This window comes from Corylus avellana, chromosome ca5 (genome assembly GCF_901000735.1).
Source record: "Corylus avellana chromosome ca5, CavTom2PMs-1.0".
Lineage (NCBI taxonomy): Eukaryota > Viridiplantae > Streptophyta > Magnoliopsida > Fagales > Betulaceae > Corylus > Corylus avellana.
The window spans coordinates 36,435,391-36,452,124 of record NC_081545.1 but is presented as its reverse complement, the minus strand read 5'-3'; the positions used below and the strand labels follow the sequence as shown (position 1 = coordinate 36,452,124).

At 38.2% G+C, this 16,734-nt stretch overlaps 3 protein-coding genes across 7 annotated transcripts; all 3 read right to left on the bottom strand.

The window, feature by feature from the left end:
* Positions 1 to 134: 134 nt before the first annotated feature.
* Positions 135 to 3,235, bottom strand: LOC132180336 (UPF0496 protein At3g19330-like). Of its 2 annotated transcripts, none has more exons than XM_059593133.1 (4): positions 2,872 to 3,235; positions 1,876 to 2,758; positions 1,235 to 1,330; positions 135 to 512 (listed from the first exon to the last, which is right to left on the bottom strand). In XM_059593133.1, exons 1-2 carry the CDS (start codon positions 2,927 to 2,929, stop codon positions 1,878 to 1,880), a joined length of 939 nt encoding a protein of 312 aa, XP_059449116.1. In that variant the 5' UTR covers positions 2,930 to 3,235; the 3' UTR covers positions 135 to 512; positions 1,235 to 1,330; positions 1,876 to 1,877. The 2 variants fall into 2 exon arrangements, with proteins under 2 accessions (XP_059449116.1, XP_059449114.1); XM_059593131.1 differs by having other exon boundaries at positions 1,235 to 1,333; positions 2,872 to 3,234.
* A 1,428-nt stretch (positions 3,236 to 4,663) lies between these two features.
* LOC132180334 (UPF0496 protein At3g19330-like) lies at positions 4,664 to 8,538 on the bottom strand. 4 transcript variants are annotated; one of them, XM_059593128.1, is made up of 4 exons: positions 8,097 to 8,536; positions 6,927 to 7,970; positions 6,055 to 6,151; positions 4,664 to 4,965 (listed from the first exon to the last, which is right to left on the bottom strand). In XM_059593128.1, the coding sequence occupies exons 1-3, from the start codon at positions 8,176 to 8,178 to the stop codon at positions 6,069 to 6,071; spliced, it is 1,209 nt and encodes a 402-aa protein (XP_059449111.1). In that variant the 5' UTR covers positions 8,179 to 8,536; the 3' UTR covers positions 4,664 to 4,965; positions 6,055 to 6,068. The 4 variants fall into 4 exon arrangements, with proteins under 4 accessions (XP_059449111.1, XP_059449110.1, XP_059449113.1 ...); XM_059593127.1 differs by having other exon boundaries at positions 4,664 to 5,010; positions 8,097 to 8,535; XM_059593130.1 differs by lacking the exon at positions 4,664 to 4,965 and having other exon boundaries at positions 6,073 to 6,151; positions 6,946 to 7,970; positions 8,097 to 8,537.
* Positions 8,539 to 8,981: 443 nt separating this feature from the next.
* On the bottom strand, positions 8,982 to 14,130 carry LOC132180333 (serine/threonine-protein kinase CDG1). The gene is made up of 8 exons (XM_059593126.1): positions 13,200 to 14,130; positions 12,350 to 12,567; positions 12,047 to 12,255; positions 10,936 to 11,062; positions 10,533 to 10,604; positions 10,134 to 10,320; positions 9,792 to 9,924; positions 8,982 to 9,482 (listed from the first exon to the last, which is right to left on the bottom strand). The coding sequence occupies exons 2-8, from the start codon at positions 12,498 to 12,500 to the stop codon at positions 9,219 to 9,221; spliced, it is 1,143 nt and encodes a 380-aa protein (XP_059449109.1). The 5' UTR covers positions 12,501 to 12,567; positions 13,200 to 14,130; the 3' UTR covers positions 8,982 to 9,218.
* Positions 14,131 to 16,734: the final 2,604 nt, after the last annotated feature.

Here is a 16,734-nt window from a genome sequence, read left to right as displayed (position 1 = left end):
GTCGGCCTCAACCTTGTGGGATGGTGGACCGGTGGTCGTATGACTAAGAAAATATATTGAATCTTATGCAACCACCCCTAATTAGTATCTTTCTCCTCAAGAAGAAATCAGCATATCCCACATACAACCAAAAAGGGTTTACAACAAATTCATAATATTATCATTTGAGAAAATGAGATTGCTGTCTACACAATTATGAATATTCGGATCTCTCTCTTATGGAAGATAAAAAATTCATGAATTTCAGAATCAAAGTCTTTGACCCAAAACAATTATTTCTTTCATTTCATCGCTCATATATAGTAGCCATCTTCCAAGGTCACAATTGAGCGTCTTTGTCCATCATTCATGTCAGGCTAATATCTTTTCTTACGTATCTGATCGTATTATGTAATGAAATGGCCTATAGCTGGTTCAGTTGTCTCCAGGAAAGAGGTCCACAGACCAGATAATCAAGTGTGAAGCTATTCCCAAATCATGAAAAGCGCTACAATCCTCTCATACTTTTCCACCTTCATACAGAAAACAAAACAAATTTAGTTTTGAGATAAATTTACAATCCAAGTTATACAACTAGGACCTTGAGAAGATATCACGTTTCATATATGAGGTTACAGACATAAGAGTATCAAAAGGTCAGCTTCCATGAAGACTGCTATACGCCCATTTCAATAGAAGAAGAAAAGAATTTCTAAAATTAGGCTCTATCAAACAATTACAAAGTTTATAATGAACGTCATGGAGACTATAAGACTCTGAAAATCCAGCTGTATGCATAATAAATATATCAAAAGTGTACAACAAACAAACTGTTATCGCTGAATACACAAACCAAAGCAGCATCTAAAAAGATCATCAAAGTCTGCTATTAAGCCGAAGAGTCAAAGAATTCTAGCTTCCTACTTAATAGGAAGAAAAAATGGGGAGGGTGGGGACTGGGGGGGACTGTAAATTAATGTGTACCCATCATTCCATTTGCCCACTAATCTACTAATTTTGACGTCAATTTGGATGCTGGAAAGGATATTACAAACTAATATCAGGTTAGGGTTTGGTGATTGCAAAAACTTAAAGTTTAGGAGAAACATCACAAAATGACTCCATAGTTTAGGATGGATAAATGCAATTAACCCAAAAAATTAATTTATTTCTAATAATTTTTTCCTATTAATTGGTCAATCAATGGAAGGATAGATGGGAAGTAAAACTTTTCTGTACAAGATGATACTCTTACCACAATTGTTGAAGCTTCAGCCTGGACTGTACACAAAGTTTTCCTGAGAGTTAGCAGCTGATTGAGCTCCTTGCCTATGTCTGTAATCTCTTGAGACTACTGCCAATAGAAACTATTAGTACCACTACCACCAACAAGGAAACCAATCGATCTATAAACACAAAACAAAAGCATTTGCACTGTATTATAAAAGTATTGAACAACATGTCTTCAGACCACAAAGTCCACTTTCCATGGCGTGATAACAGCTGAATAATTATACCACCAACACAAAATTATCATTATGATGTAACTTCAATGGCCCCCAAAGTCATTGAAGTTCAACTTCTCTAATATTCTACCTAATTTGGTGAAAGTGCAAAATTTCCACTTGCGACACCCACCCACTAGCCGCCACTGGATTTTTGTTTTCCTAATCTAGAGGGGAAAACAAAAAGAATTGCACATGAACCGATGCTATTGTTTATAAAGGATTTAGGATTGGCAACTTTATAGATGTTGGGGTAGAGTGTCAGGAGAGGTAAAACGGTAGACCTCAAAAAGTTTCGTTTCTTTATGAGGGATAGCAAATGCATATGAAGTATGAAGAATGGGAAGTAGAAAGCAAAATCCAAGTTATCAAAGTAAGGGTCGGGAATTACAATTACGTATGATGAAGACGAATCTCCTGGAGAAGTAGAGCTCTGGCCTTATTGATGGATTTAAAGCATATGCATATACGTTCCTCAAGTTCTTGGAAACTCTGATGGTTCTTGCGGAGATCTTTGACTACGTCTGTTAAAATAATGTTAATGATGAAATGCTTTTCGCTTTCCCTCTCCAGGGCCATGCGAAAAAGGGACTTGTCATTGTCAACCGCACCACACAGACGGCGAACGAGGCAGTCGAGGTTGTTGAGCTCTTCGTTTAGAACAATAGTGCTAGAAAGAGCATCGTCAAGTTGTGCCATACGGGCAGCTTCTTTGCAGCAGCAACCCCAGCTGCGGACACGAGAGCGGGACTTGTGGAGATGTTTCTTGAGCTGGGAGAAGCAGTGGCGCATGCCGTCGAAACTGTGGGAGTGATGAGAGGCGAAAGGGTTTCCGGGGAGATCGAACTCCTGGAAGAGGTCGAAGGCACTGTTGCACTCGGATTGGGTGAAGGAGGAATGGGAGGGGGAGTCAGAGTGAAGAGGAAGAAAGGCGTGGAGACCCGCGTAGAGGGCTCGCGCACTAGAGAGGCTGCCGAGAAGGAGGTGGCAGATATGGGCGGCGTTTTCGGTGCTGTCGAAGTAGGGTTTGGCGAGAGCGGTGAGGGTGTCGGACTTGGCGTGGAGAAGGGCGTCTTCCACGCAATTTGGGTCTGGATCAAGCACCTGCTCCCATCGTAGCTGGTGGGGGGCGGTGGTGGGGTGAATTTTGGACCACATATCTTCGAAGGATTTCGTTTGGAGAGAGTGGGCGTATTTCTGACTGAAGTTGACGATGGTGAGGAGCGAGGATTCAGCGGTCGATCTGAGCGTGTCCTCCGCCGAATTCCCTGCGGCTGCGGTGCGGGTCAACAAAAGGAAAGATTGATTAGCGAATTAATTATAAACACAAATTAAGGTGTGATGTGATGCGGAATAAGTAAATCCCTCAAAAAGAGAAGCAAAAAACCTTGAGAATGCGGAGGTGCAGAGGAAGTTGTGGATGATGATGGTGATTTCAGGGACATTTTGTGTATTTTACTACACAACCTAGCTAGGGAGTTCAGCTCCAATTCCAATTCCAATTCATAAGCATATACTAAAACTAGGTAGAAATGCCGCCACAATTTCCTCTTCTTCTTCTTCTTCTTCTCATTCGAGTGCAGAAATGGCACAATTTTGAATCAAACGGAGCTTCCGTACATACAAGTCTACATAGGAGGAGTAGGAGATAGATATTTGTATGAGTATCTGGAAGCGCCCACTCCCCGCGGTCTACGATTTCTGGTTGATAAGTCAACAAACAAACAAAAATGCCAACTTCCAAGAAGGAACTTGCCTTTCCTCAAAATTGAGTTGAAAGTTGAAAGACACTAAAATCTGGTCTATAAAATGTAGTATTTATTTATGCACCTACTTTTGTTTTAGGGAATAATTTCAATTCGGTCAAGGCAAACAAGGGGGCTTTTTTACCCATCACTCACAAGCCGACACTTTAGTTTAGCACACAAGCTCAAAATGAGAACAAAACATCATATTATTCTTCCCACATTGATTTGCCTCCCACCTCCGCCTGACATTGCCGCCTTGAAAACACTGCTTCCGCTTCCGCCCCTTACAACCACCATGGGGTGGCCGCGTGGCCACCCCGTGGCCTGGGGGTGGCCGCGCAGGCCACCCCATATGGCCTAGGGTGGCCATGTAGGCCACCCCAGCCAGATTTGGGGTGGCTAGCAAGCCACCCTGTGGCCTGGGGGTGACAGGCGCAGCCACCCCGTGGTTGGGGTTGCTCGTCGGCCATCCCAGCTCCTCCCCTTTAGCTGCTCTCATATATGATTTGGTATTTTGTTCTCACTTTAATTTTTTGCAATTTTTCTTGTACTGATGATGTGTCATGTGTTGATTGGTGGGCAACAAACCCATGGTTTTTGCCAAGACCGTTTAGCAGTAGCTCTCTTTTTTTTAATAGCATTGACCAAGCTTAACATTTTTTCTTATTTTATTAAAAATATGTGATTCTCGCATGTTATTTTAAAAGCACTTATTTTTTATATGTTAAATAACTTATAACATTTTTATACACTACATTGGAATACTTAACTCCAATGTATCTAGTAACTTAGATACACATGTATCTAGTAACTTAGATACACATGTATCTAGTAAACTAACCTGGAAAATACTTGAGAATACTATACGTTTTCCTATGATTCCGTACAAACTAACATGCATGTTTGTCTATAATTGGTAAAAGACACTCATTTTGTAATTATTGCTCCAAATTTTTTAAAGTGACAACAATGCCCTATACTAGCATTGCGTATTAAATTAGACATTTTTACATTGTATTTGCAAAATGCCCTTAAAGTTATTAAAAAAAATAATAATAATATTTATTACTTTTTTTTTTTTTTAAAATTGTTATTTTTGAATAACTTTATACGGATATTTTGGGATAAAATAATACAAATTGACACGCCATTATGATATGGAAGGCCCCGATATAACTTTTTAAAGTTTAAAAGTATAATTGCAAAATGAGTGATAATTTAAGAGGTTAAAATGTATTTTTCCCTTGATAAAATTATTAAGAATATATAATGATAAGTTAACTGCTAACTAATCAAATTACCATGTCATATTTTTTCATCATCTTTTCACAGATTATCAAAGAAAACTTGTAGTACAAACTGTAATCGTATTTTGCCATTGAATCGCTCTTCATCAGCAGTATCTGAGACTAGCACATCCACATTCAAAGAGATCAGCAACCTTACCTTTATATTGACAAAAATAATGGCTTATGACAAGATTTCTCATCATACATTTGAAGTTCCTTCCCCCAACATTGTTGTCAGCTCAACTCTTTCTCAAGTATGAACAGAGAGCATTGCCCTTTTCCCTTTAAAAAAAAAAAAAAAAAAAAAAAAAAGGGTATGTACAAAGCATCAATATATAATGATGACAATCCCGTACCCATTCGAACAGGTTCTGGTTTGAGTCAAAATAAGGCGATTTTGTTGCTTCCCGCCGGCTGACTAACTCCGGGAAGTATAACCTGAAACTGTATACATCACTTCTTTCAGAGCATCATCTGAACCCTCACACTCTGCATAAGTGAAAAGCATATAGATATATGAAGCGATCAACAATGTACCATCTTCATAAGTAACATGAGAGATTAAAGAGTTAACCCAAGGGGTAGCACAGCATGGTAGTTGCACATTTTTCTCCACCCATTTTTTTCATTAGGCTTAATTTATTTGTTAATCAGGCTAGCAAGCATGTTAATTTCAAACAGAATATCTACTTACACGAACAGACCGGATCACCTAACTTGGATGTCAAAATCTGTTCTAAAGAAACCAATAATTACATGAAATTCATGTATGAGCTTATATACTCGGCATATCAAGGGGTCAGCTTCTATAAAGACTGTATACCTACTTTATTAGAAAAGAAGAGAAGTTCTAAACTTAAGTCTTTACATAGCAATTACAGATTTCATAATAAACATCGCCATGGACATTGTTGACTCAGAAAATATAATTGTATGAGCAAAGAGTCCACAAACAGTACAACAAATCTCTGACTACACCAGGCAAAACCTCAAAAGAGGTCATCAAAGTCTATTGCTAAGTTGAAAAGTTGAAGCATTCTAGGCTTCTAGCCATGTGCTAAGCCAATCCACCCTAAGCTAAAACCAAAAATAATAATAATAATTTCAAGAAAATTTTGTAATACAATATTTACAACTAAACGAGTGCCTTCAAACAATCTCCCATTTCACACTTTTGATTGTGTCGCTACAAAATTACACGTATAGTGAGCTGAAAATTGCAAATAAACATCCACTAATCTATTAGTTTTTTGACAGACTAGTGCACCCCGCCACCCCCATCTACCTACTAGTTAATTAATTTTGACATAGATGCCGGGATGGACATTACAAACAGATCTCAGATAAGAGATTTTGATTGCAAAAATTTTTAATTTAGGAGGGAGATTGGAAATGAATCCATTGTTTTACCCAAAAATAGTTTATGACTAATAAACTTTTTTCCAATTAATTGGCCAATCAACGAAAATATTCAAACAGGTAAAGTCGTTATAAATGGAGCATGAGAGCTCCCTGTTCAAGACAATTACTTACCAACAGTTGAAGCTTCAGCCTGGACTGTGTACGAAGTTTTCGTGAGAATTAGCTGCTAATTGAGCTCCTTGCCCATGTCTGTAATTTCTTGACATTACTGCCAATAGAAACTATCAGTACCACCACCAAGGAAAACAATCGAACTATAAGCACAAAACAACATCCATTTTCACTATACCATGAAAATGGTGAACAACATATCTTCAGAATAATCTCATCCACAAAGTCCTCTTCCTATGGCATGATAACAGCTGAATACTAGCAACACAAAATTATCATTATAATGTAACTACAGTAGCCCACGAAGCTTATGAAGTTCAACTTCTTAAATATTCTGTGTAATATGATGAAAGTGGAGAATTTCCAACTTCTTATCATATATGTAATCAAATTACAGAATTTCCAATTTCCCACCTTTTAAATACTTAGAACCACCACCAGCCATCTGATTTTGAGCAAGCGGACTAAAGTCTTTGCTAATATTACACAATAATGTAACTGATTAAAAAAAAATGGACATGAAATTGCACCATAGTGACATGACCCCGTTGCATCATAAAGGACCTCTACTTCTTCAAAGTTTAACAAATCAGAATCTATTCAATATATACAATTTGGTGAAAAAGAAAAAAAGAAAAATTTCTGTAGAATGATCCAGTGTTATTGTTCATATATTTCAAATGCGAAGATACATCTAATCACAAAGGATTAAGGATTAGCAAGTTTAGAGATGTTGGAGTAGAGTGTCATGTGAGCCCAGCCAGGTGGAGGCTTTATTGGTTTATCAGTGTTAGTAAGCATGTTACTATCAAACAGAATAAATAAAAATTAATAATGGGAAGTGGAAAGCAAAATTCAAGTTCAGGAATTACAAGATTGATGAAGATGGACCTCCTGCAGGAGCAGAGCTCTGGCCCTATTGACAGTGTTAAAGCAGAGGCATATATGTTCCTCAAGATCTTGGAGCAGCTGCAGGAAATTAAGATGGTTCTTGCCGAGCTGTTTGATGACCTCCATGATGGGATGCTTTTCCCTGCCCCTCTCCAACCCAAGTCGAATGAGGAACTTGTCATTGTCGACCGCATTGTGCAGACGGGCAACAAGGCGGTCAATGGTGTCGAGCTCGTTGTTTAGAACATAAGTGCCCCTAAGAGCAGCGTCAAGTTGTGCGAGATGGGCAGCTTCTTTGCGAGTAAACTTGTGAGGTGGAGCAAGGTAGGCAGTGCAGAAGGTACCGGCAACAAAGGCGACAAGGGTGTGAGCGGCAACGGCAACAGCAGTCCCGACGGCAGTGCAAACGACACAAACGGCGGAGGAGGCAGTGGCACGGCGGAGGAAGCGGATACGAGAGCGAGACCTGCGGATGCGGGAGTCGAGCTGTTGCTTGAGCTGGGAGAAGCAGCAGCGCATGTCGTTGAAGTTATGGGATTCGGGGGAAGGGAAAGGGTTGTCGAGGTGGTCGAACTGGAGGAAGAGGTCGAAGGCACGATTGCACTGGGATTGGGTGAGAAGGGAAGAGTGGGACTGAGAGTCAGAGTCGAGAGGAAGGACATCGAGGAGGGCATGGAGAGGGTTGTAGATTACGCGTGCACGGTAGATGCTGTGGTGGAGGAGGAGGCAGAGATGGGTGGCGTTCTCGCTATGGTCGAAGTAAGCTTTGACGAGAGCGGTGAGGGTGTTGGACTTGGCGTGGCGAAGGGCGTCTTCAACGCATTCTCGGTTGGGGTGAAGCACCTGCGCCAATAGTAGCTGGTGGGTCTCTTCGTTATGAACGGTGGTAGTGGTGGTGGTGGGATGAATTCTAGACCATATCTCGTTGTAGGAATTGGATTGGACAGTGAGGGTGTATTCGCGAGTCAGGTTGGCGGCGGGTGACGCTTGAGCGCTCGATCTGGGTGTGTCCTGGGTCGAATTCCCTGCGGCCAAGAAAAAAAAAAGGTGGGGAGGGAAAAATTGATTAGCACATTTACACAAACAGGTCATGAACAATAAGTAAAGCCCAGAAAAACGAGAAGGAAGCAAAGAAAGTTTCGTGGGGTTACCTTGAGACTGCGGAGGATGAGGAGGAGGCAGTGCCGGCGAGGACGTTGATGGTGATGATTTGAGGGAGAGGCAGTGGAGCATTTTTGTATTTCTTACTTGGGGAAAGGGAGGAGACCCGTGAATTCTACTGAAGTCCAATTTATAATCATCAAACAGAGCTTTGTTTGCCTTTGCATATACAAGAAGATCCGCCCACTCCCACTCCCGCGGTCAACGTATTCATATCCGGTTCGTTTCTTTTGCAATTTGCAAATTCATCGTTTCACAAATTTAGGCCCAGTAACATACCAAAGAAAAGTGTATACGGGTGGAGTGTCAACTGTCTCTGTCAAGCTCAGGCATGACAAGCGAAAAGCTTTTATCTAAGCATATCATCATCATCATCATCATCATCTATTTGCAACTCAGCTCCCATAAAGCCTAAAAACAAACATCAATCACTTGGAAAGAAAAACCCTTTGTTGTCACATTTGTAGACTTCAAAAACTCTTACAAGACATGAAAAAAAAAAAAAAAAAAAAAAACACTGGCATTTTCCTCTGAAGTGAAAAAGAGAAGCATTTTGGACACCCTTTTTTTCTCACAGAATTCCATTGCCAGTGAGTGAATCACTTCTCTTCAGTCTTCAGTAACTGACACTGCCTTCAAACACAAGATCGTGACGTCCTTTTTCTTTTATCTTTTATTTGATAGATGATGATGATGATGATGATAAGATTGTAAGGTAATAGAATTCTGAATTCTAAAGAATACAGCCATCGAAGCTTTCTTCTTTATTTTTCCTTCTCTTTCTCGCCAGAAAAAAGAAATCAGCATTACGGAAAATCAAGCATACAAGTAATCGAAGCACCTAGTGACTAGTGTACATACACAGACAAATCACGCCAACCCCAAACTTCACTGTGATATTAACAAAAATAATGGTTTACAACAAGGGTGCTCATACATTTATGAAAAGAAAAAGAAAAAAAAATAAAAAATTCTACAGCTGTTCTTTATACACTTATCAAACAGCTGGATTTCTTCTTCTCTCGTGTTTCAAAAAACAAAAACAATTTAAAAAAGAGTAAAAACATTATTTCACAAATATCACACTCAACATTATGGTAAACAAATGTCTTTTATTTTGTTGCTCTAAACAAGTAGCTTCCGAGGATCACTGTTTCTGTCCCTTCCCCCATGACTGTTGTCAACCTCTGCTCTTTCTCAAGTAACCGCTCAAGTTCCATAACCACATAGCTCATGGCAGGTCGCCTCTCGCTCGAAGGTTCCACACATCGAACTATCAGTTGTATAACCTCTTCCATAACTTCAGCTGTAAAGGTATTCTCCAATCTTTGATCGATGATGTTTGAAAACTTGCTATATTCTTGATTATTTTGCACCTTCACAGGATAAATACAATGCAATTGATCATGCATATCAAAATTAAACCTACTGCATTTACGACCCTTATTGCGAATTTGCAGCAATTAAATTACTTGTAAGCATGAATAGGACACTTAGAATCTACAGGTGCACGTGCTTGCACATTTTTATTTTTATATGTAATACCATGATTATCTCTGCAATGAGACACCAACATGATGGTCGAAAATAATCTAGACAAGCTGCTATAAAACCTTTACATTGCTTGAGTAGGGTCACCTAGCATATGAACAGTGCATCAATATTGTACCAAGACCATGACATACCCATTCAACCAGGTTCTGACTTGAGTCAAAAGAAGGTGGTTCCGTTGCTTCCTGCCCGCTTACTAGCTCCAGTAGGAATACCCCAAAACTGTATACATCACTTTTTTCAGAAAACCGTCTGAACTCTCGCACTCTGCATCAATGGACAGTCTTAGTAATTAACAGTGTATCATCTAAATAGTCATAAGCAAAATGGGAAATTAAACAGTTAACCCCAGGAGTAGCACAGCAGCCAGGGATAACTACTCTCATCAAGTAGAGGTTTCTAGGATGGCTCCCCTCCTGGAGCCACTCATTAAAAAAATAAAAAATAAAAACTAAAGGAAAAATAAAGAGTAATACTCCGGGGCCAGGAATATCTCATCTGCTGTCACTTGAGAAGATGGGCCTGCTATATCAACTCTTCCGAGGAAATTACGAAGTCCTGCATCTGCAACCTTAGCTATATGATTTGCATCAAAAAGAACATTGGCCGTCTTGAAATCCTTATGTATCAAACGGGGACTCTGAGAGTGAAGATGAGCCAAACCTGCACATAGACAAGATGAATGAGATGACTCAGGTATCAGTGCTTCAAGGCCTTTTCCACATAAAGGAGGAACAATTAGATAACTGAAGTCTTACAGTAGCTTACAAAATAATTTTGTGGGACCCATATCGATATTTGGATATTTTATTTAAAGAAAAGAAAAACGGATACCAGGAAAGCCACAAACGCTCACTGATTTTGCAGAGGATCACCTTTAGCTGCCCCTAGAGCTATTGCAACTCTATGCTTGAAATCTAACTTTTCGCGTGAATGTTGACCCGTTCCTACAAACACAAAATCACATTTTCAACATGCATCAGAATTAAATATCAGAGTTGCAAGGTCTACATATATAATAAGCTGAGAACAAAATGTAGACGAAACTTTATAATGATCAAATGTTGTATCTGTTTTTTTTAAAAAAAAAAATAAGTGATTTGAGTATTGTATCCACCATGATTTTGCTTAAAATTTGGATGAAAGGTAAGGTCTATGAATGAAGTAGTGGATGAAACTTGGTATGGAGAAAGAGTCAGTTGAGATATTTCCTTTACCAATATACTTTAGTTCACTGAGCTAAATAAAAACAAACATGTTGACTGGATAGAGAGTTACCATACAAGTGACTGGAGACGCTTCCACTATGTATATATTCATATACGAGAAACTGCTGATTATTTTCCTGGCAGTAGCCCAATAGAATCACAAGATTCCGATGCCGAATAGGTGAAAGGTAGAGTACCTGATAGTTAAAGTCAGTCCTGTTAGATCAACCATGAAAAAATACTAAAAATAAGACATACCCTGTAACACAAAATCATAAACAGGAAAACCAGGGAAAAATATAATATTCAATTTATTTGCCAGTCCATTAGATTCGCGAAACAAGAAAGCAGGAAAAGCGGAAACACATGTTCCAAAGTAAGAGAACTTGTTCCAAATGTTTTAATGTAGTTGGTTAGAATATTAATTATATGATTAAATTCACAATTTCCTATCAGCTTAAACTTCTTTAAATGATTTAACATGGTATCAAAATAACAATTTTATGTTTGAACCTTGACTCCAAGTCTATCCTCCACTTCAATTAGAAAATTCCACGTATGGTTTAGTCCCACAGTTGAGAGTGTGTTAAGATATTAATTAAATTATTAAATTCGTCATTTTTTATCCGCTTAAGCCTTTGTGAGCCCATGCAACCAGGAAAAGGTTTTGTTCAACTGAACTGACTTACAGATTGAGCAGCATAAAACCAATCAATTGGGGGAAGATGTTGTTGAGTTGACTCTCAGTAGTATATATTTCATTACCAGATTTTGAAGCAACCAAGAGAATCCGGAAGAGAAATAGATAAAAGAAAGGCAACCCAAACCATGAGTTTTCCTGGTAATGCAAGATCAAATATTCTGGGAAACAAAAAAAAGACACTGTTTGCTACAAATATTCATATTCATTAGTCAATCCCATCTATAGTGAAACTTGAATATTATCAGGGAGACTTCATATTCAAAGGAAAATTACTGTGCATCCAGTTTAGGAACTTATTTTATCGACTTCCACCTTTTCCCACTATTTTTCCTTTTTATTTCTTTCTAGCTGTATCTTATTTTTTCTTCTTTTTTTAGGAAAAATCTTAACTTACTGTTTCTGTTGCTTCCTCTATTTTCTGTTTCCGGAGCAATTTATATGATCAAGTTTAGCTGTATAGGAGGAAAGTGATTATTACCTCATCAATAAATTCCTGGCTAGGTGCTCCAGGTCGCTTTTTGATGGCCACATGCATCCCATCATTAAGCAATCCCTGATATACCTCCCCAAACTTTCCTTCCCCGATTAAATTTTTATCACTGAAATGTTTTGTGGCAACAGACAATTCTTCCATCTCAAAACGCCTTGTTTCTCGTAATGACAACTCAACCCCAACATGTCTTCCCACTGCAGGTTATTCATAAAAACTATGAGCTAACTGCTCTTTATGTTGAGTTTGTCTCTTTTGAAACCCTTGAATATATATATATATAAAAGTTACCTTGAATAGACGGATCAGAGGACCCTGTCTCAGAAGTTCTTGAAACGCTTCTTTTGTGACAAAGACAGAACCATATAAAGAAGATAACTATCCCCACCAATGCCACGGCCCCTGCAGCACCTCCTATTATTGCTGCAAGATGCCCTGACATCTGGTATGGGAACCACTTCAGCTATGCTGTAGAGTATTATTGGGATACAATTTGTTGTACATTGAACCTGTAATGCAAAGAATGCCACAAGCAAAATAATCATAATCTACTGGGAAAAGAAGCTGTGACCAAAAAGAATAGAAATAAAAATAAAAAAACAAAAAAAATGCGAGCAAGATTCATCATTGTTAAATTTCTCTATGCAAATAAATGGATGGTCGAAAGAAGTTGGGAAGCAATTAGTATTACTGAAACAAGAGTGGATAAATTGTTCAGAACCATAGATGGCTAATCTCTTACAAAATCTTCTGATTAGGAGTAAACCAGACACAAAACAGTAATCAGAATAAGTGAATCACGACTGTAAGTTGAATTTTTTTTCCCTGGAAAACTGCAAAGAACATGACCAGGTGTAGAAAGCATGCATTGATATCGAATGCCCAATAAAAGATCTGACAAGATGACTAATGACAACTAATCAATCCCAAATAAGTCTATAATAACAGTTCAATCCAGATATAGTAACAAGGCTAAATATGATCGATGACAGACTCTTTTAACTGCAACGGTTTGAATTCAATTCAAAGATGCATATAATGTATTGACCCAAAACGTAGATTAACATCTGAAACTTTTTTCCAATTAAATCAGAATTGGAACTAGTTGAAATTAAGGCACAAACAGAAAAAGGGTCCAGACCTGTATTCCCGGAGAAGTAATGTAGCCAGATCTCTAAGAACCGCAGCTTCATTTGCCAAAGGCCCAATGACAAAAAGAATGAGTCTTCTAATACAAGTACCACCCAAATCAATATTCACACACATTCCCCCATTGAAATTGAATCCTCCTCGATCAAAGGCAAAAGCCAGCAATCAAATCAAGAAGATACCTCGAGTATTCTACCAAATCAAGATATGAAAATGGTGTTTGAGGCATAAAAGAAGCAATGAAACCCACTCGCGATCACGACCACATCTTGAAGTCTCGGTTGGTACAAAGACAAAGCACGAGACAGCCAGCCCAGGTCCAAATCAAGATGCTTCTTCAGTGGGTACTGGGTGATGATACAGATGCTGGCCGCTCTCTGAGTAACCCCAGAAGCCTTTCAACCTATCTATAATCTATCTATCAAACTTCGTTGTTGTACTTTGGAATAAATTAATGAAAATGCTCTCACTCAGTCGCTCACTCTCCCTCTCTCTCATCGTTGGATACAGACAATGCCGACAGAAAGTGACCATGCGCCGACAACACTTTCGGAGGTTATTACATGGACATACACCCCAATCACTCACTCCCCTCTCACCTCTACCAAACCACCCAATTCAATCATCAATATATAGCAGTAAATACAAGACCCACAACCCAAAAGGGAAAAAAAAAATCTACTTTTTTTCTGAGCAAAGAAAAAAAATTATCCTTTTGATGTTCCAAACAGGGACGAGCGAAAGGCAAAATTCTGAAGAAGCACAGAAAAAAAAATATATGTTAACAAGGACGAGAGAGAGAGAGAGAGAGAGAGAGAAGGTGTTTAACTTGATATAATTTTCGGATATGTGTGGGCTGTAAAGCAGTATAATGGTTGTCTTATGTCTGCTTCTGCAAGTTGGAGGGTGTATATTTTTGTGTGTCGTGTATTGGACATCTTTGGCTGTAACATATTTCAGAGTATGTGAGAGACAGAGAGACAGAGAGAGAGACGATACAAATACCAGGTTGGCTCTGGGGGAACTTTAGACCAATATTATTTATTATATTTATACGTGATATTATACTACTGAGGTCTGAGACCGAGAGAAAGATATTCAAAGCTGTAACTTGTGCCTTGTGGGGTTCGGGGTTCCCATCCCCACCAGCCAGCTATGTTGACATTGCTCCTACTCACCCAATTAAATAATTTTTTTAATAAAAAAAAAAAATACATATATAGAAAATATTAACAGCTACCACTTTTCTCACTTTTTAATCCAATTTTCATACATGAAACACCAGGGATTCTAATCACTAGTCACTCTTAGCATATTCCGATGATAATTATAATTTTAAGAAATGGGCAGTGGCCAGAGTTGCTGCAGCCGTTGAGAATAAAGAAATGGGACAAGTTTTCATATATATATATATATATATTAGCAACCAAATGCATGCTTTGAAGATTCAAGTGTGAACAGCTATTCGCGAATCACAATAATAATGAAAGAGCCAACAAACATGGAATTAATTTAATTATATATATGCGATGTCAACGTCCAAATTATTTGTGGTTCAATGATTTCTAATCTTGTATTCTGCTCTTGGTCTCGCTTAAAGCCTAAAGGTGGCACGTACCATGTAATATTAAATATGCCTCATTTCAACCTTAATTATTGAGCTCACCCCAATTCCTTCCTATTCACATTGCTATTGGCCATTTGCCACAGTACCCCGGCCACCCAGCCAGCTCATGCACACACAGTACTACTCACAAATAACTGTACGTAAATGAGACGCTGAATTCTATTTTTTTTTTTTTTTTTTTATCTTATGGCAAGTTGTTTATTGATTGATATGTCAAGGGGAATGGAACAATATTTAAGATGATATAGCAGGGTTGTTATCCTCTACATTGCTGACTGATAGGCTTGCTTGGTCCACCGGAGTATATATGGTTTGGTCCAGCAACCTGGCCCAATTCGGTGCTTCTATCTCGGGTGGGTTGGCGTGGGTCGGATGAATGTTTGGTATCCTCATTCCTCCCAATGTAGGAACAACTAACAACACGTCGACACCCATGAAACCAAGCTTCTTTGCCTTCTTGGTAGTTGGTCGCGTGTTTTTGCCATTCCCGAAATCAAAGGTTCAACGTCAATAAATTATATACCACCACCATTCACACAAACCATTGAATCTGAATGCGTGATGTGTTGTTTAATTTATACTATCTTTCATTCTTTAGATTTATCATATATGTCTTCGTCAATTCTCCATGTTTTGGTCTGCCGATAATGATTAATGTGTTGGCTAACAAACGTAAGACAAATTATTTTATCTCACTTTTTTTTTATAATCTAATAACTGATTATCTGTGTCAAATTAAAAAAATAAATAAATGTGTAATTTATACCCTTTTATCTTTCAGCCATTATTGGCTTTACTCGTCCTAACCCAAGAGTCAAAGGCCAATATATTGTGAGGGTGATTGCTTTGTAGCCTTTTAGCCTTTTAGGCCATTTCATTTTCTTTTCTCTTTTCTGTCTGATAGATATTATATAATATTAGAAACATTAGAGATGCGGGTACGAACGAAGCCCAGTAAAAAACAATAAAACTGGAAATTGGGTCGAAACCTAGTCCAATTAACTTCTTGACATAAAGGCCCAAAAATAGTCAACTAATAACGATGGTGGACGAAGCCAGACATCCATAAGATGGGCCTACGAAGGTTGGCCCAGGAGGCAATACTGCGGCAGCAAAAAACATCACTCGTACTAGTATTCTATTTATTTTGTCGTTGTTGCATATAGAATGGGCCTACTACTCTAATAAAAAGGTAAATGGTCTTATGTCTTTGTGTCTTTTTTCTGAACCGGACTGTAAATTTACCACCCAATCTCGTCCTTATAAGGCCTTATCAAACAAACCCACCAGCCCTTCGTATAGGCTGTGAAGAAGGCCCACCAGTCATTTTCGACCACATATATATATATATATATATATATATATTATGCAATACTTAGCTCAGTTTGAATGGCATTCTCAATCATGAATGAGCTTAGACACCTTTTATAGCTTGGATTGAGTTCAAAATTGAACTGGAGTAGACATTTTAATAAACGAGTCAGTCCTAAAATCCTAAAGCTTCACTCGACTCGCTTGCAACTTTACTCATCATACTTTAAATGTATTTTTTGTTACTCATCCTAATGTTATAGCTATGGGAAAAAAAAATTGTATGGTAAGAGCATTAAAAACACTATATTGTCAGTTGTCGGAGGATGCTAACATTCATAGAACTGTTAATTGCCAATTATATAGAATAGAAGAGAGGAGCCAATTAATCCCATGTGATTTCTCTATCTCTTATATCTTTTTATTCATTTTTTTTTAAATAAAAAATAAAAAATTACCATTCAATTTGTCCTTAATTTGCTGAACTTAACTCTGTAAGATTAATTAAAAAAAAAAAAAAAAAAAGAAAAAGGAGAAGAATTGAAGAAGAGATATTATATGGGTAAAAAAGAAAGAAAAGAGAGAGATA